This window comes from Botrytis sinoallii, assembly GCF_014898435.1.
Source record: "Botrytis sinoallii strain Bc 23 chromosome Unknown BSIN_005, whole genome shotgun sequence".
Taxonomy (NCBI): Eukaryota; Fungi; Ascomycota; class Leotiomycetes; order Helotiales; family Sclerotiniaceae; genus Botrytis; species Botrytis sinoallii.
The window spans coordinates 1,552,201-1,571,729 of record NW_024066032.1 but is presented as its reverse complement, the minus strand read 5'-3'; the positions used below and the strand labels follow the sequence as shown (position 1 = coordinate 1,571,729).

Sequence of the window (19,529 nt, the reverse complement as noted above, 5' to 3'; positions counted from 1 at the left end):
CCAACACAGCAGGCCGTTTACTCCCGCGATTAGTCGTGCAAAACGATACCGAAAATTTCGTATCCATTCTCCAAGTCATCGACAACAACGGCTACCTAATAGCCGGCGTAACCCTCGAAGTAAACAAACCGTCGTTCCCAACGCCCCCGAAATATCCTTCAACACCTACTGGAGAAAACGCTCATGAATGCGGTCTTTGGCACTTACCTCAAGTACACCGATTTCTCAGCCAATTTTCAGAGTCAGAATTTCTTGACTAATACTATCAGTCCTGCACTTGCGGCGTTGACCCGGCTTGTAAGTACAATCGCATAAATATGCATGGGTTTTTATACGCTACTTAGCATTAATCTTCGGAAAACTGTTCTGTCCATGTTTGATATGAGTCATGATCAAGCACGACCCCTATGGAAAGCACCATCGATTATTTTTGGCGGGGTATATCACCCCCACTAATCTCATTTTCATTCTTGAAACCCACGGGATATACGAGTATTGTAGATACTTCAAATCAGGTATGTACCATTAGTCTCATTAAGAATATACAAAAAATTGCAACAGCAATAGCAACGAAAAGAAAAGAAAGCTAAGCCATCTGGAGGCATGCCCCCTTCTAATAAACAACAAACCAACCTAAATAATTACATATTAACCATCCACACCCTAAGTACTAATGACCCTTAGCTTGCGGGGTCTCCATTTTCTTTCCCGTCGTCTTCGTATTATCACTCTTCGAATCCTTCTTGAAAAGTGCTCCCAAAGCCCCCAACTTTTCCTTGAAGCTCTTCCCGCTACTCTTTCTAACTCTAATCAAATAATACAACAAAACCGCCATGAAAATATTAAAAACAATGTATGCGAAAACAATACCATAGTCTCTCCATCGAGTACTATAGCTAATCGCTACCGACGAGAGAAATTGATCCGCGTTGGATGAAGAACAATATTGACAATCTGCTGTAGCTTCGGGGTTATAGATGGAACCTCCAGCTGCGGTGGCATATGACTGGAGGTAGCTACCACAAGTATCGCCAGCGGGTGGTTGCATGACTGCAAGTTCATTGTCGGAACAGGTTACTTGACGGCCGGAGAGACCAGTAGACGCGATAGCTGAAACGAGATCTGAAAGACGTTAGAATTGATGATTACTAGTAGCGGAAAGAAGAACTTACAAGTCAAAGGCGAAACACGGTACATAAAGATCCAAAATCCAGGAAGAGCTTGTGGGGGTTGAAAGACTCCATTAAAGGTCAGGGTAAGTGAGAACATCAATGTTGCGATATTACCAGCAGTTTCAGCATCCGGAAGAGCGGAAATAAGCATGTGTGCGAATGTGCTAGCGAAGACGAAAAATTGAATAAGAAGAAGGAGAATAAGACCTTGTCGACCTGATGGTGGAATACCATTGTTGGTATAAATTGGATAAAAGTAGGACGCAAATACCATGATACCAAGGAGAATTTGATATGGAATTTCGACGGCGATATTAGCGATGATGAAAGCTTTCCAGCTGTATGCTTTTGATGGTCTTTCCCGAACCTCATAAAGATCTCTTTGTAGAATGAATCTGGGCATAATCTGTTGTACGAGAGTGGTGAAGATAGTTGTTATCATGAAGATGGAGAAGATAACATCTTGAAGACCTTGTTGAGATGCATCGGCGTGGAAGAATGAAAATCCAATGAAGAGAGCAGATGCCACACCAAGAACAAGTTTGGAGTATACATAACCCGGTGTACGCCAGTATTGTTGAAATACACGCTTCATGACCTCAAGAAGTTGGATAGTAAATGGCATGGCAAATTCGCCATGGGAATTACTATCATCTTGAGATGATTGATGGCCCATTTCTTGTTGAATGCGTGAGATTTCTCTTTGGATATCTTTGGCTTCATCACTTTCCTTCCATACTTGATGCCTATATTGAATTAGTCTCTGTGATGTCAGGGAACGAGAATCAATCTTACCAATCTTGAGTAGACTTTCCTTGTGCACCAGCACCAACCATTGTCAGCATATACTCTGCTGGATTCTCATCCTCTCCACATTTGGCCGCACCATGAGATTCAAAATATTTGAGTAGAGTCTCCGAATTATGACCAATATCTCCAAAATATACAGTTCTTCCACCTTTTGCTAAAAATAGTAATCGGTCGAATTCTTGGAACAGAATAGCACTAGGTTGATGTATAGTAGCCAAGACCGCCTGACCATTATCGGCCAACTTTCTCAAAAACGAAACAATTGCCCATGAAGATTGTGAATCCAAACCGGAAGTAGGTTCATCCAAGAAGAGTAAGAGTGCAGGTTTAGCAGCCAATTCGACACCAATGGTCAATAACTTTCGTTGCTCCACATTCAATCCCTCACCTGGAACACCAACTACTGCTTCCGAGAACTCTTCCATGTTCAACATCTTGATAACATCTTCCACGAAATCATACTTTTCTTTTTTAGAAACAGATTTTGGTTGACGTAGCATAGCAGAAAATCGAAGAGCTTCTCTAACAGTTGTGGTTTCAAGATGTAAATCTTGTTGTTGAACGTATCCGGTCTTTCGTTGAAAGGATGCGTCGAGGGGTTTGCCGCTAACCAACATATCACCTGTGATTACACCCATAGAGACTCTTTGGGCAAGAACATCAAGTAAAGTTGTTTTTCCTGCACCAGAAACACCCATCAAGGCTGTTAGGGTACCAGGCTTGACCCATCCGGATACATTATCAAGAAGTCTGCGAGGTTCATTCTTGATCTTAATATCATAACAAACATCTTTCCATGTAAATACGTCTGTTTGAGGGGGCAATGCTTGAACTTCTTCTCCTTGTTTATCCAAATTGCCTTCCTTGACAGCAGAACCATTCCCGACATGTGCTTCTTCGTCGTTCTTTGCAGCTTTCTCGGCGGCCAACAAGTTCGTTGGTACATGTCCACGACGAAAGACTAAGACTTCGGCTTTACTGTCTGTGGATGCATTGAACTCTGTTGCAAGGAGGTAGAAAGCCAAAAAGAAAATCATGAACGCAAACAAGAATCCTAAATTACGCCAGATGTGGGAGTAAGAGTATTGAAATTGTGCTTGCAAGTAATCATCACCACTAACAGTAGTCGAGCCAACAACAGAGCCTGCAACAGCGCAAACAAAGTTGGTACCAGTTTGAACATAGCCAGGACCTGTTGGTACTAAAGTCGAACAAACAAACTTTTTTCCGTGTAGTTCATTGACGAATAAAGCTTCAAATGCATATGCAACTGGATTTATCCATGAAATCCATTTGAACCAGGGATGCATTAGTGGTCTAGGAATAACGAAACCGGTATAAATGACAATCGCAAGTGTGGCCACACCAGCTATGGCTAATGCTTGGGATATGGTTTTCGTCGCTGCTGCAATACTGCGATATATTTGACTCATCTAAAGTGTTTATTAGTATCGTGAAATGACTGTAGCGTTAGAGGAATTCTTACCGTCAGAATCGCGACAAAGTTGAAGAGAAAGAAGACAAAGAATGCACCTGCTTCTCTTTTCAGACCAGAGAGAAAATATAGAATGATGTTGAAACACGTAGCGATGGCGAATTTTACCGGTATGTCAACGACAACACCAGCCAAAGCTTCAGTGAAAGGATGATAAAATGCGTAAGATGCTTGCTTCTCTACGATCGGTCGTTGAGAGTATAGAGTATTAATTTCCGAAATGGCGATGAGAGCATTGAGCAATACCGCGAAGAAAAGTACACCTCCTTTTTGAAAGAAACTTGCTGTATTATCCGGGGTATTGTAAAAGATAGATCCGATGATCAAAGCCATAGCAATCTGTCCTATTATTGTAGTAATGGTGGATGTTTTGTCGTTCCATAACCGTTGAACTGCTCGCTTTGCACAAAGTTTTGTCTGCATGACAACGCTGACTGTATATGGTGACTCTGGCCGTAAATGGTCTGCTTGCATACCCTTTCGACTTGCTTTGAATTGTTCCAATGTTTTGCCGCCCATTGGGAATTCCTCTTCGTGTGATTTCATCTCATTCATCATTCTCTGAAAGATCTTTGAATCTTTGAAGTATTTCTCAAATTCTTCAGGAGTTCTAGGAACCTTCTTCTCAAAGCCGGGTCTCACTTTTCGTTCTGAGGGATTGGTGATCGAAGTCAAAAAGTCACCTGTGGTTTGACGGCTACATTCAGTCAGTATTGTCCAAATAATTGCATGTAATCATGGCATTTTGTTGTGTGCACTTACCTTGGGCACTCCCAGCCCATATCCACGAAATACTGCTTCGCTTGGTCACAAGGACCATAATAGATCTGACGGCCTTCATAAAGCACAATAGCTTTATCAAACTGATCATAAATCTGTTGACTAGCTTGATAAATGGCAACTAAATGACATGAACCACACAGATTGGCAGTCATTCGCAATGATTTTGTAAACTATTTCTCGAGTCAGTGATTTGCTAGTGATTGCTATGGTGAATGTTTACTCACCTCCAGAGCAGTTGCAGCATCTAAACCACGTGTAGCATTATCCCATGAAGCAATTGGTGAACCAGCCAATGCCATCTCAGCAATACTAACACGTTTCCTCTCACCTCCAGATACACCTCGTACAAAATCATTACCGACTTTGGTGTTGTACGTGTGAGATAATCCATAAATAGCCATGACGACCTTAGTCATATGCTTTGCCCAGGCTGAACGAGTTGTTCCCTCAACAAGTCTTTGTTGAGGCGTTCGAACACTCGCAGCGAATTCTAAAGTCTCTCCAACAGTCAAATGAGGGAAATGCTTATCAACTTCTTGATTGTATACAATTTCACCTCGAAATTGTTTGAGCATTTGCTTTTGTGTAATACCTATGATCATTAGCATCATCACTATTCAATGGGTGTATGAATATAACAAACCATTATAATGAATTTCCGATTGTGACTTCATGTCCAATCCGTAAAGTTCCCCCATTAAAGATTTAAGAAACGTGGAGCAACCGGACCCAGGTCTTCCGAGAACAATCAACATCTCTCCTGATTTCAAAACGCCATTAAAATCATTGAGGATGGTCTTCTCCGAACCTTTCCCGACAAATTCTCTGAATCGTAGAGGTGCCATCAACAGAGAGCCGACATTCTTTTGTATGTTTATTGCTGATCCGGAGCCACACACTTTTAGATTCTTGAATACAATTCCAGCACGTCTTTGTATGACTTGATTCTCATCAACCAGCCTCATCATCCTGGAAAGTACACAATTAGTCCGTGTCCAAACAATTAATTGATCATGCCAAAACTTACATCTTAGCCCATTTATATACGTCAAAATCTGGGGAGTTGGGGTCCAACGTGGAATCTCCCAACTTGACCCCATACAGGGTATCTTTTTTCTCCAATTCATGTGTTCCATTTGTAGCATTAGTCAAAGTTCTTCCAAGCTGAGACCCCCCGAAACCTGAAGCTATTCTCTGTAATTGTTCTCGGTCTCCTGCCCTTATTGATTCGAATTGTCTTTCTCGAGCAGTTTCGTTGGTTTCAACGGGCTCCAATGTGGTATCTGGATCTAGAGAGTCATCGCTGCTTGATGATATCGTTCCTTCAACATCGTTCTCGTAATTTTCCGACTGAGGATTCAGAATATTGTCTGATCTTTCGGGGAAATAATCATGACGCTCATGATTCGAAGCGGAAGCCATAATTAATTGGCACACTCGTCCTGTGGTTCAAGCTCAATTGTCGAATGTGGATGTGGGGTATAGCCAATGTCGTCACTGATAATTATTACTGATAAGGATAGAATTGTAGGATATTAATAAAAGTATCGACGGTGGGCATAAAAGTTAAGACAAAGAGAAACCGTGAGCTGAATGTTCCTTTGGTCTTCCAAAATTTTGATGAAGAGATAGGAACAAGAATGCAGTCGAAATTAAGTTCAGATCAAACGCTTTCTTCAATGTGTATGGAGTGGGTGGGAGCTATGTCTCTTGTATAAATAAATAAAATCCAGCCAACTCCAAAGCTGACCATTCAACTACCGTCAAATGGGTAAGTGGCTTACTCAATTGGTCCCAATATGACGGAGAACACACAAAGGGGCTCACAGATTATACATTCTCGACATTATATCATACAGAATGTCGACCCGAGCGAGATACGAGATACGAGATACCGGTATTTAGGTACCCAGATATTAGTACGGATACTCTAAAGCAGTGGGGGTGCTTCGCCCAATTAATGGACATTCGAATGATGAAGAGCAAGTGTTGTCGATCCTTCTGGGTAATTCCTGTCAGAAATCCTTGACAGGAGATCGGAAAGACATATGAACATGCGAATTAGTGTGTGTGATGATAGTGATAAACGACTAGAAGATGCGAAATCCAGGAATCTTGCAAGCTTGACGACTGTATAGAAACTTTGGAAGATAAAAAGGTATCTAGGGAGGTAGCTCTTCTTCGCCCCCAATACATTCGATTCTTGACAAGTATTACATGGGTATCATCTTCTCCCCAAAAGTATAAGTTAGATAACTACCAGTATTTACTTTTAATTATGGAGAATGATTTCGTGATTCCCAGTTTATTCAGCTCGCCGTGCCGGATAATAATATTTGACAATACTTGACGGAACCATAGTCAGTGATCTAACTCCATGCCAGATGAATTCGAACCGTGCGTATAAAAGCTAAAGAAAAAGGAGTCAACTTTTGAACATAACTCCGCCGTTCTGGCGGGTTAACAGAAGAGATGATGAAGATTTCTTGGGAGTGTGTAATTGGGAGCACATCTTACATCTATCTACTAGGTATCTACTAGATAAATATATCTACATAATTATTGATAATGAAGTTGATTTATTTATGGTTACTAGTAATTCAAGTGTGAAATAATAGAAAAGAAGGAAGAAAGCAAAAGTTGTAAAATGTCAATAAACAGCCCTGCCCCGTCAGCCTACCCCTTCATGGAATCTCGTTTGTTTCCGCGCCTCAATTGATCTACACATGGATTACTAATGAAGTATACCTAGTCAGCATTATGACGAAACGTCCAAACTCTATCTTCATAATAATCCTTTTCATAAATCTTTTCTTTCCTCCGGGTTAATGTCCGATCCTCCGTCTTCTATATCTTACCTCCGTTCTGATATCGGATGTGAATGCATCTTATCTATCCGGACCACTCTATTTGAAAATCATTGATCCGGAACCAAGAAGCCTTGAATTCTTGCAATTTTATGCATCCATCATAACACTTATGCATGAGCATGACGTTGCCGGTACACGGATGATGCCTAGGTATGGAAGCTCGAGGGAAGCAATCCAATAGGGCTGACAACATGCAAGTTACACAATTGCGCCTGGATGAAGCAGCCAAGGATGATTAATCGCCCATTAGCCAATATAGAAGAAGATTCCATTCGTTCGTGTCGGAAGGAATCTATCCCTCCGCGCCGAGCCTTCAGCCAGGTCGAGATTATTTTTCTATTTAACAATGATCAGCCACTTACATCCGCCTAGACGCTATCGGTATATACTGACTACTTCGTTCGATCAATTCGCATTCTAAAAGTTCCTTCTATGTACTCTCTCCTCTTCTTCATGCTTTGTAACAGCGATTGATCAATTGAGATTGGAGGCGTTTGTTACCGGGCGATCCGAGTTCATTCATCGAGGCTCTAAACCAAATCAGTTGAGTCCGATAAGCTACACATGGTATTGACATACTTGAGAAGATTTCTCTCATGATATGGCGCGATCATATCTCTACCCATATCTCAATGATCACTCTTTGCTTCGTTTTCTCATCGTTAGTTGCGACAAGAAACATCAGTATCACGTGATCATATCATCATCTGACTCGTGCACCTTCCCGTCACTTGACTTTAACACCTGAGAGCACTTTGGTAAGATGACTATTCCCGTCTACAACACAGTGGAGTATGAGGGAGATGAGGATCAAAACAAAAAGCAAACAAACGGGTCAACACACTCGCAATTTCAATGCTATAATTGCTTTTGAAATGAGAATTTCTTTGCATTGTGTTTCGAAGCAAGGATTTCCCTTTCAAACATGAGCGCCGTGTTCACTATGCATCATGTGCTCGTACAACAGCATGAAACTGCATTTTATCAATTCTGTATCAAAATCAAACACATTCAAAGCGAAATGTTACATTCTTTCTTTCTCGAACGTTTTTGCTTCTTTTCCATATTTCCATCTCTGTCGAGTGAATAGAGATTCAAAAGATGGTCAACCACATATATTATGAACTCCCAGCGGATCCCATAGAAAATACTCCTAGGCCTCTTACTTCATCACAACCACAAATACAACCACAATCGCAACAACCACCTTCATTGCCTCCCCGAAGTTCTTCGGCTTCATCACCTGACGATAATGCGACGATTCGAGGTGTTCCTGGAGATGACCCATCTGCTATACCTCTACCACTCTTTACACGTCGATCAAATTCGAATCTCTTGAATCAAACTTCAGCAAACTCTACCCACAATATCACATCAACACCTTCTCCGAATAGACCTCCTATACCCACTGTTGAGTCATACGAAACCAGCTCTTCCGAGAACCCATCACCTCTCCCGCGTGACAGATCAGATTCCAGTATCCACACCGGTCCAGCTCTTCCACCCCGAAGAATCTCTCAACACAACCCAAATGAAGTTTACTATACCCGAGAATCTCATAGAGTGGTCGCATATCTTATACCTCTCCCTAAACCAATCGATGTTTCTGATGCAGAATTTCCTCAGGTTGAACCTTCCTACCATCTTATTTTGGGATTTCACTAATAGTCAATTAGCGCTACCTAGTATATACACCACCAGCTGCTCATCTTCTTAAACCAGCTGAAGGCATTAAAGAGGGTAAACGACATAAGGGAAAACGAGTCTGGCAGCGTGAGGTGTGTGTTCTTTTTTTGCGAAATGTGGAATCCAATCACATGATTCACAGCTGACCATCCTTTCACCATAGGTCAAGAAAGCCAAGACTTATGATGGTAAAACTATGAGTCTCAAAGGACTTCATAGTAAAACCACCAGAGGAGTAGTCTGGGGAATCAATTCCATCAAAAATACAGACATCACGTTTCTCAACCGAGTGCCAAGAAAAGGTATTTCTTCCCCTCATCCATTTCTCGCCAAAATCAAACTAATTCCCGACCCTTTCATTAGAAATCGAAGAACTTCATCTGATATACCCACCCACCATACCTTATTCACCTATCGACCTCCGCAACCAATTCCTTTCCCAACTAACCCGCACTAAAGCCCGTGCTAAAAAACATGCTGCAATCTCTACTCTTCTCCTCCTCCCCACCCTTTTAATAGACACATTTGCCGCCGTCATCTGGCCTTTCGGTGGTCTCTTCGAAGTAGACGCCGTATGGACTTTCACCTCCGTTCGCGGCTATCTCGTCTCTCGCTCCGTAACCAAAAGATTATCCTCCCAGGACACAATTCATGATCACGAACAAATGCGCATCCAAGATCGAGAATTGTACCTCCGCTTTCATAAATCTGAACAATTGAGAATCTTAGAGAGATATGTCAAAGAATTATGTCATAAGCAGAATCCGAAGAGATTTGCAAGTGCGGGGGTGCCACCGACAGAAACGGAGGTTTTGAAAGCGATGGGATGGGAACCGGATATGAGAGGGAGGGTTAAGAGTGGGGAGAGAGGGGGGATGCCAGAGGGCGGGATGAGGGACTGGGATGATGAGAGGTGGCAGGAACGAGAAGCAAAAGATGATTTACTTGGGGTTTTGGGGAAGGGCGCAAAGAGTTGGGATAAATGGTGTAAGAAGTGGGAGAAAAATCCAAAGAAGGCGGAGAAGAAGTGAAGGGATGGGAGTTGTGAAGTGTAATTGAATGTATGATTTAGCGTAATGTAATATATGAATTTATGTAATTTGACGATTCATATGAAGGACGTTGTTGAATCTCATCGTAATCGCTACAAAAGTAAACCCCTAAGATTCTCAGGTCATTAAAGTAATCTGAAAGTCGTGTATCGCAGGCGAGAGAGGAGTAAGCAGATGAGATGCATCTTTAGGACCTGAGTTAGAATCTACTTTGTAGATTTTCGAAAATTAAATGGCTGCTTGGACGCACCATTCTTTGCTACATACAGTGGGCACTACTACCCAGAAAATGTCAGCTTTGTAATTCTTCATTTGTCCTTTTTCGTCATCAACATTGAGTCCGAAACTTAAATCAGAATCGGATCTGACATGTCGGAGCTCAGGATTTTGGATGATCTGATTTGAATCAAGCGTGTTTGAGTTGGAGTAGTAGTGTTGTAGTGTGGTGGTAAAAATGTTGCTCGAAATTCTCTGACATTGTCGATGAAATAATGCGACTTCATCAACAACCTCTAGAGATTCACATAAATATTATACTTCCATTCCTAAAACTGGGATATCTTGTCCTGCGTGTCGTCTCCTAATATGCCACTTAATGTTGTCTGCTCGAACTGAGCCTTTGTAGCCACCAATATGGGACATGTGACAACTTTCCGACGAACAAAAATAAAGCAGAGGACCAATAATGCCATGAGATGCGCGATTTCGTTCGAGATCTCTGTTCTCTGCGAATGGCTTTTGTGAGCAGCCGGGGGATTCGCATTTGAGATTCGGATCGTGGATCTTGAGATGTCGTCTTGTATTACTAGTTAGTATCAATGCTTGAATGGGGTATATGTTGCCTCGGATTATTTCCCCAATGCTCTGGGAAAAAAAACTCGACATGGGGGAAATTTGTATATCGATATGTTTAGATTTGGTCTCCAACTCTCGAGAAAATGTAAAGCTATGAGCATTTCGAATGTGAATCTTGTTACGCCTCTTTTGTGAAAAGATGAGGGGGGTCTTTTGTGTAGTGTGGAATTTAACCAAATAATGAGAAAACGGTCATCGGAGCTTACCTGAGAATAGCTTTTGTATTGCAACCTTTCTGACAAATAGTGCAAAAGTGCTTTGCATCTTTGATAGTCTTCTTTCCTGGACTCTCTTGTGGAGAGCTCCTGGAGGAAACATTTGCCGAAAGAGGAGGATAGCTATTCGAAGTGACATCGGTTTGGTTGTAGGCATTATTGTCCAAGGCAGGAGTTCTAGCATGTGATTGCGCGTAACAAAGCTCATCACATGGGCGACTAAAACCAGAGCCCATATCTTGGTGATCATCGACGGGTACATTTGGAAGTGATTCGAAAGGGAACACAAACGGTGAGGCATCGGCAATCACGGGTGAGATGCTGTAAGCATCTTGATGTGATTCTGAGCTCGGCTCATCGTTGAAGAAATTGAGGAATTCTGAACATGGATCATTGTCAAATTGTCCAAAATCATCCCAATTGAATTTGTGAAGTCTAGAGGGATGTCGTAGAAGTCGTCTTTTCTACCTATAATTGAATGAGCAAAAGGGTTCTATCATTCGCACCAGCTTACATACCTAATTGCCAATCATCATAACTCGAGATAGGTTGCTATGCGGAGATGTACGTCTCCGCTCGTCAAAATTAGATCTGAGATCTTACAGCAAAATGCTGTCAGATCTCAGTTTAGAGGACTCGATGTCCCTTATTCAGTGAATATAAGTACAAATGAATTGTGTTGTGATGAAGTGTTGATGAATAAAATGGAACGGAGCAATCGCGAATTTTATTCTGAATCAAACGGAGGCCCTGCGATGAACAAGCGCGGCACAATTAGGGACGTGGCTGCGCACATAGATCCAGACGACCACCTGCAATGATAGCCTGGAGTTCTGGAGATACTGCTACCCACCTGCGTATGACCTTGTGGCTGCTTCATCAGCCAATGAAAGTGTTGAAATCATCGCGGGGCCTCCGGGCGAGGAGAAAATGAGGCTGTAGATGACAAGAGATCCCTCTCTGAGTGGTGAATAAGGAAGGCCGAGGCCTCCATTAGAGGAGAATGATTGAGGTACCCATAGTTCGTAGTTTCAGTAGAATTTTGAGAATGCTAGATATCTTGAATAATAAAAATCATTCTACGAGGTACCTTCAATGGCGCTCGGGGTTATCACATGACCGTGCTAGCCACTTCACATCAAATTTGTTAAACACACACCAGCATTTAATAATACCACAGCACGAACAGGAAGGTAACACAAAGATCTAGAACACAATCAACACTAGCTAATATTGTATAGACCCTAGGTAATTATTCGATACTCAATCGAGGGCGGCTAAATGTTATTTAAAGTACAATAGACGCATCTCAAACCACCACAAAGTCCAAGCGCGATCCAACAGTACGTACGTTTGACATCGTACGAATCCTCCACTTTGGTACCACTAACCACAAATCTGACCTCGCTTCGAGAGCCCCGGGTCTTGGGTCATATCCCATTCTAACATTATTCCCCGCACCCTAAAGCCATGTGTTTCTAAATGTAAACCCGACGTCCCTTGTTTTCAACTTTCTTTTTGACTCGTGACGCCGGAATTTATGTAAAGTGAAGGGCCTCTGTCAAAGTCTGGCCAAGAGTCGTTTGCTACTGCCGCGTTCAAGGCCATGTTCGCTCGTGTTACACTATTCGGTTTGCTCGCTTGGTCCTCCAAGTGGCCCCTCTATCTCTTTCCACAATGTTGGTACCAAAATATGTTTCTACATTCTCCACTTGCATGGGAATAGCCCAGACCATATCCTGAGCATTGAGCATTGAGCTTCTTTACGCAAAAGAATATCCCCAGTAAATAGATCTAGTGCAAATCCTAAGATTCCAAGTGCAAGTCGATTTATCTACTGTAGCTCTGTATGTGGCAACTCATCAGAGTGTGATTCATGGGCACCCGAAACAGGATAGCTGACGGTGTGAGAAAGTGGTAATGGCACTGCGATTGTGGGTGCTGAAAGGACAAAGAGAGCAATAGCAAAGACAACTCTGAGGGAGCTTGTAGTAATATTTAGGAATTGCATTTTTGAATGACCTGATTGTGGGTATATATTCTAGTTCTCGATTAGCTGTGAATATCGTGAAAGAGAAATGAGCGTACGCTTTGATATTAGAAACGAAGAGTAGGGCTGTGTCCTTTTCTTTGCAGATTACTGTTGTATTTCTGAATGGCCACGAAAAGTCGAGATGATGGATTTTGTTTTCTCTTCTTATTATTGGAAATGTGCGAGTATTTATGTCCTAAATTCTAGGACCTCTGACCTCTTCGGCGTAGATTTGTTTGTTGGGGTTCGGCGGTTATGAGCAATATCAATCTTGACATAAGATACCCACTTGAAGATATCTGGCCTCGGAAATTGTTCTTTTATTAGATATCAGTGGTTATGAATAGGGCGATATGATGCGCTGCAAAAGGTATCAATTAACAATCTTATTGAAAGTCGAAGTGAAGAAACCAAGGATGCCTTCGGAAATCTGGAGCGAGAAAAATTGAGCAATATCTGCTCCTTTTGTGAGGCCCGGCACATGTTGACACGTTCTTCCCTACATTCCAAAGATCTCTGTTGTGAATTATTTCACGTATTTTAATGGTGGGCGTTTTGAGGAATGTAATACTTTGGATATTGCTTGGCATGTACCATGGAAAATATGTTCTGCCTCAGAGTCACTTAACCCTCCGAAATGGTATCAGTGAAAGGTATATAACGAAGTCATTCTAGACTCCACTTCCACTTCGTCAATTTAGGGAGATATGATTGATAATCGACAAAACTACCCAGCCAAGAAATCAATAACTATTCGATACAAAGGAGACATTCTATCTCCTCTCATTAGACATTGGAGAATTCTGGATATCCCGCACATCACTCAAAAACAGACAGTCAAAACTTTCTATGCCACACGCGCCACATTTCGGCAGAAAAAAAAAGCTTGATGTTGATTATAAAGTACTGCTTGGCAGCTTACATTGGCAAAACACAAACTGTTGCTCTTGATAATTGTGATCCAATTGAAAACAGAAAGGACTGTTAGTTACCATGCAGGATTGCTCGAGACCGATAGTCTCGCTGATAAATGTAAGTAGAGATATGTTGGCTAGTACACAGCATTACGAATGAAATATGGAACTTCTCGTGTTGGCTTCTCTCGTGTCAGCCCGCCGAAAAAAAACATTAGACGTCCGTAATCAATGATTCTCCATGAATCAAGAGTTCAGAGTGAATACATCAGCCCTATCATCTGCAAAAGCGCTACGAGGAATGTCCTAGGATCTGATAGTGAATATATCAAAATAGATTTGACACGACTGAATAACCGCCAAGTCTATTCATCTGCTTTTCCACTAGGGATCGAGATGATTGAGTCTTTCTAGAAAGTTTTATGCTTCTAACTCAGAGATTTAAGCCTCAAAACGACAGGCTTTCCGGTATGAACTTCGTCCCATAGTGCCATTCAGATTTAAATGTCGAAGCATGCGAAAAGCGAGGCTAAGGCACAGGATAGTTACAAAGACTACGTAGGCGAAGGGGAAATGGTCAAGTAACAATACCTAAGTATGGGTGTAACAATAGAGTGCTCCGGCTTTAGAGACGTCGATGGAACTACCAACACGCAGCCCTCTCGTTGACCGAAGGTGCGGTACTAACAAAGATACAAGGTAGAAACAAAGGATGACAAATGGAGTTCGGGTGAATACTGTTCATCAAGGGCTAAGAAGGCAAGCTTTCAGATTCATCCTGACATTGCAAGATAAAGGACAAAATGTAATTTGGAGAGATTGGAAGAGTAGCGGAAATTCACACGTTGCAAAGTAAATCCTTGACTTGTGGTTAACTAAGTCTTGGGGTAAATATATCTCAAAATGAATCCAATACATGGTGTATATCTGTGACTACATTTTCACCTTTGTAAATGAAGATTAGCTAAAAAACCTGGATACGGCTTCATTCTTTTCTTGCTTATCAAAATTTTCCCGACTCTTGACTGCCATGTGTAACTTTGTAGGTGAAGCAAATTTTTAGTATTCACTCGAACTAATTTCCTCAAGTTGCTTCAATAATATGAATCACCATATACGATAGGCTCACCAAAGCGGCATTCGCTTGGAATCAGATTACCTTTTCAAAATGAAATGAGCAGTCATCTCTCTGAAGCCGTATTGGCTTGAACCATACTATGTTTTCGAGATATTTTGCACAGTACTCTCATGAAAGATTCAACGGTACGGTACAGGCTAGTATCTCAAGCTCTTTCTCAAGCTCTTCAACCACCATAAAAGGTTGAGCTCTCTCCCGCCTACAATTTTACTTTTTATCAACACAACATCAGAACAACGCCTTAGACTCTCTACGCAAGAAAACACCACGTCTAAATCTTTCTCTGTCTCCGTTTGCCTCAATACATCCCCACATCCACAGTAAGTGAAAAGAAACTTCGTTTGACGAGCAAAGAACTGACGATACTTCAGCTTAAATCACAATCGAAACTCTGACACCTACCCAACCTCAAAATGATTTCCCTTAATCCAAGCCGCATTATGCCAAGCATGATTGGACTTCTCTCACTTCTCTCAATCACTGTCCCATTCGTCAACGCGACCCCAATCGTCTCCAAGGCAGTTTCACTTGCACCTCGCGCTGATCCTGGATTTACATGCCACATGGCTCCTGAAAACTACTGCACCATCGGTATCACCGTAACTCCATCGAGAATCGCCGCTGATCTCCCTGAGTTCATTTACCTTTTCGATAGTTACTGTAATAGATATGGATTCATGGAATCGGGCCTTCAATATCGACATGGCCAGCCGTCTTCCATATAAGGTTGTCGGAACACTAGCCGCCGAAGGACGGTACCGTCGGACGCATTGTAACTAACCCCAGCATTTGCTATGCTGGTAGATGCTGGGGATCAAAGGACCCTTGCTGGTACAGAGTCCCTATCGGCAATGGAAAAGATCAGTGGCAAAATGTTTGTGTATTCCAATGCAACAACATGAATGCCCGTCGAGACAACACAATTGAGGCTAGTGATGGAGTATCAGTTGATGTTGAGGCTCTTGACGAACCAATCAAGGCTAGTGATGGAGAAATCATTGAGACTCGTGATGGAACAATCGCTCGTCGAGGAGATCTTTGCCATCATGCCGACGCTGGCTATTGCACCATAGCCGTCACGGTCACACGTGAAAGACTCGCCGCGGGAGCCACGGATGATTGGGTTTACCTTTTCGACAGTTCCTGCCGTACAATCGGAGGCATGTATTCGGGCCAAAACATTAATATGGCCAGTCAACTTCCATATAAGATTGTCGGTCACATGGCATTTAACAACCAACGTCTTACCGCTTTCCCTGAATTCTGCTATGCGGGAAGATGTACCAGTGCGTATAATGGTTGCTGGATTCATGCCGATATTGGGAATTTCCAATGGGTCAATCGTTGTCAATTCCCCTGCAATTAACCACAACTTTATTATTCGCCAAACACCCGAATGATTCAGCATTGCCGATGGGGGTGTAGGAAAACTGGATCTATCGAGGTGATCAACTGATTAGAGAAGCAGATCAATCAGTATCGCTGGCAGATAAGCATAGGAATTGCTTTTGGCATGGATTTGACAGCTTATGCTGATTTCGGGTATTTCTTTTGTTATCTGATGGCAGGTCTGACATCGCAGAAAGTTTGAGCGTCATGGGTACTAATGATTGATTTGGTTTCGCATCTCGAGAGGCTCAAGCTTTTTAGCGTCGGAGTTTATATGTGGCGGATCGGCTGATGAGCGGATAGGTGCTTCCCAAGGTGAAAACCTATCTAGACTCGAAGAAGCTACGAACAGCCTGGAGATCAATGACAAAGAAAATACATTAAAATCAGTCTACTTTCAATACGTGAAATCTTTTATGCCATATGTGTAGAATTTACTTTGCTTTTGATTTGAAATGCAAAAAATGAGAATGTGGAATCAAATTACGTGGACAGGAAATGTACCTAGGTACAATGTAGGGGAAACGAGAAATTTGCCCCTAAATGAACAATATATTGATAAGTCGTACCTCGGTTCACTCTTGGTGGTGCGTGGAATTTCCTCACCTACTTGAGTCAATCACACCACACCGAAAGAACTTTCCTTTCTTCCAGTTTCGGTCCTACTGATGATCCCTTTGAAAAATCCTTTAAAACAAAATTATAAATAAAGTTTTCACCTTGGCAAGCGTACCCATACCGGTATCCTATAGTGAACCATGGTCATTATATCTTACTAGAAACGCATAGTTATCAGTGCCACATTCCGTGCGTCACAGGCGTTGTAGATCTAGAACAGGCGTAGAATGATCTTGAACCCCAAAACCGCAAATTTTTCTCCCATCTGGTTGGTTGTCTGGCGGTAAACATTTGGATCTATGAGAAAAAGGTCGTAAGCCCTCAAAACTTGCCGAGGTTAACTGATCATTTCTTGATGATACGGCCGCAGTGGGTCGCTAGTTTTGTGGATTTTATGTGGATTTACATCATACTAATCGCTAGAACTTTCATCCTACCCGGAAATTATTTAGTAGTGAAGAGTGCCAAATAATAACATAATAAGGAGGATCTCTCGCACCATGAATCTTCTTCTTCATCCATCTCAAAGATTGTGATCGTCTCTCAGTTCGAATTACCCATAAGATTTTGGATCTTTTGCGTGCAATATGTTCGACTTAGCACCCCGCCCCGATGAACCGATCGTTATCTCAACGACCCATAAATCATATCGATTGGGAAAAGATAGAGGACTACCACCTCATCTTGTTGGTGAACAGAGCAACTATCTCGTCGAACTAACAGATGAAAATGACCCTGCCAATGCAAAGTCATGGACTTTTGGAAGGAAGATGAGAACTGCTGCAGTTCTTGGTTTTGATACTCTTATCGCATCATGGGGTTCATCTGTATACTCAGCAGCTGTGGCACCAGTTGCCTACGAATTTGGCGTCAGTGAGGTTGTGTCTATTCTTGGTTTGACTTTATATATCTGTGGTTTGCAACTGGTATGTTTATCCCCTTGATTTATACCTTGAACATCATGGCTAATAAACATCTTACAGGTCCCTTGTTCTTTGGTCCAATATCTGAACTCTATGGTCGAAAGAAACCTGTAACCTTAGCATGCTTTGTTTTCACCTGCTTTATGTTTGCAGCGGCAACTGCCAAGGACTTCCAAACATTGATGTTATGTCGATTCTTCGCAGGTGTCTTCGCTTCTTGCCCCTTGGCTGTCGTCGGTGGCGCTTTCGCTGATATGTTTGGAAACGAGACTCGAGGTATTGCTATTGCTGCTTTCTCAGCATTGGTATTTATCGGCCCTTTCATCTCGCCTATCGTTGGAGCATTCATCACCACCTCTCACCTTGGTTGGAGATGGACCGAATACATCACTGGTATCATGGGTGCTCTCGCTTTCATTCTCGACATCTTGTTCCTCGAGGAAACATACGCCAAAACACTCCTCCAAAGCCGAGCAGGAAAGATTCGAAAAGAGACTGGTAACTTTGCCATTCACCATATCAGTGAAGAAGAGATCATCAGCTTTGATGATCTTGTCAGAAAGCATTTGTTCCTCCCGTTCAAGCTTCTCTTCGGAGAGCCAATCGTATTCCTCATCACCATCTATACCGCTTTCATCTATGGTATCTTGTATCTTTTCTTGGAAGCCTACCCTATTGTGTTCGCTGAATACCGTGGAATCGACCCAGCAGTTGCAACACTACCATATTTGGGAATGATCATTGGTGTTCTCTTCGGTTGTGGTATCGTCATTGCCTTCGAGCCAAGATATAATCGCAAACTCAAGGCGAACGGTGGTATTCCAGTTCCAGAAGAGAGACTTGTTCCAATGATGGTTGGTGCTTGTCTATTCCCATGTGGTCTATTCTGGTTTGCATGGACAGGAAACTATCCATCCATCAACTGGGCCGCTCCAACTGTCAGTGGTATATTAACTGGAGCCGGTATTATGACCATCTTCTTACAAGCTTTGAACTACCTCATCGATTCATATTTGTTTGTCGCTGCCAGTGCGATCGCTGCCAATACCTTCCTTCGATCTTTCTTCGGTGCTGGATTCCCATTGTTTGCCACAGCAATGTTCCACAATCTCGGTGTCCAATGGGCTGGTAGTTTGTTGGGTTTCTTGGCTATCGCATTTTTACCAATTCCTTTCTTGTTCTACAAGTACGGTGAAAGATTGAGAAAGATGTCTCGTCATGCTCCAACCGATTTCGGTGTACCTAAGAATCAGCCAGTCGACGAGGAGACTGGCACTGGCACTGCAGTTACCACTGCTGCACCTTCGATTGAAGAGGAGAAACCAGAACGGGTGGTGTAATGCAATGTATCATGATGATGGATACACTTATATGTTGGATGGAATGACTAATATGAAGTACACTTGTCTATGATTATTTTTCATGAGATGATTTGGCATCGTTGCATTTTGATGGCGTCGTTGGTATCAATACCCTGGTAAAAGCGTTGCATTTTTAGATAGAATAGAACTTATATACCTTAATTTATATATTATATGTAGAAACAATCCGCAATTCTTGGATTCAAATGTGAGGTA

At 42.2% G+C, this 19,529-nt stretch overlaps 4 protein-coding genes across 4 annotated transcripts; 3 read left to right on the top strand and 1 right to left on the bottom strand.

Moving 5' to 3' along the window:
• Positions 1-670: 670 nt before the first annotated feature.
• Positions 671-5,682, bottom strand: EAF02_003604 (uncharacterized protein; the record flags this gene model as incomplete). Its single annotated transcript, XM_038899652.1, has 8 exons — positions 671-1,122; positions 1,173-1,918; positions 1,968-3,415; positions 3,469-4,174; positions 4,240-4,430; positions 4,485-4,852; positions 4,904-5,229; positions 5,288-5,682. 8 exons carry the CDS (start codon positions 5,680-5,682, stop codon positions 671-673), a joined length of 4,632 nt encoding a protein of 1,543 aa, XP_038760579.1.
• Positions 5,683-7,452: 1,770 nt separating this feature from the next.
• Positions 7,453-9,949, top strand: EAF02_003603 (uncharacterized protein). Its single transcript, XM_038899651.1, has 4 exons — positions 7,453-8,756; positions 8,807-8,908; positions 8,980-9,118; positions 9,180-9,949. The coding sequence occupies exons 1-4, from the start codon at positions 8,232-8,234 to the stop codon at positions 9,845-9,847; spliced, it is 1,434 nt and encodes a 477-aa protein (XP_038760578.1). The 5' UTR covers positions 7,453-8,231; the 3' UTR covers positions 9,848-9,949.
• A 5,486-nt stretch (positions 9,950-15,435) lies between these two features.
• On the top strand, positions 15,436-16,388 carry EAF02_003602 (uncharacterized protein; the record flags this gene model as incomplete). The annotated part of the gene is made up of 3 exons (XM_038899650.1): positions 15,436-15,656; positions 15,733-15,777; positions 15,827-16,388. 3 exons carry the CDS (start codon positions 15,436-15,438, stop codon positions 16,386-16,388), a joined length of 828 nt encoding a protein of 275 aa, XP_038760577.1.
• A 1,228-nt stretch (positions 16,389-17,616) lies between these two features.
• On the top strand, positions 17,617-19,292 carry EAF02_003601 (uncharacterized protein; the record flags this gene model as incomplete). Its single annotated transcript, XM_038899649.1, has 2 exons — positions 17,617-17,923; positions 18,013-19,292. The coding sequence occupies 2 exons, from the start codon at positions 17,617-17,619 to the stop codon at positions 19,290-19,292; spliced, it is 1,587 nt and encodes a 528-aa protein (XP_038760576.1).
• Positions 19,293-19,529: the final 237 nt, after the last annotated feature.

Coding starts and splice junctions, on each gene's coding strand:
- EAF02_003603 (XM_038899651.1), top strand. CDS start 8,232: ATGGTCAACCACATATATTATGAACTCCCAGCGGATCCCATAGAAAAT. Junction 8,757..8,806: donor CTGATGCAGAATTTCCTCAG/GTTGAACCTTCC, acceptor ATAGTCAATTAG/CGCTACCTAGTATATACACC. Junction 9,119..9,179: donor CAACCGAGTGCCAAGAAAAG/GTATTTCTTCCC, acceptor CCCTTTCATTAG/AAATCGAAGAACTTCATCTG.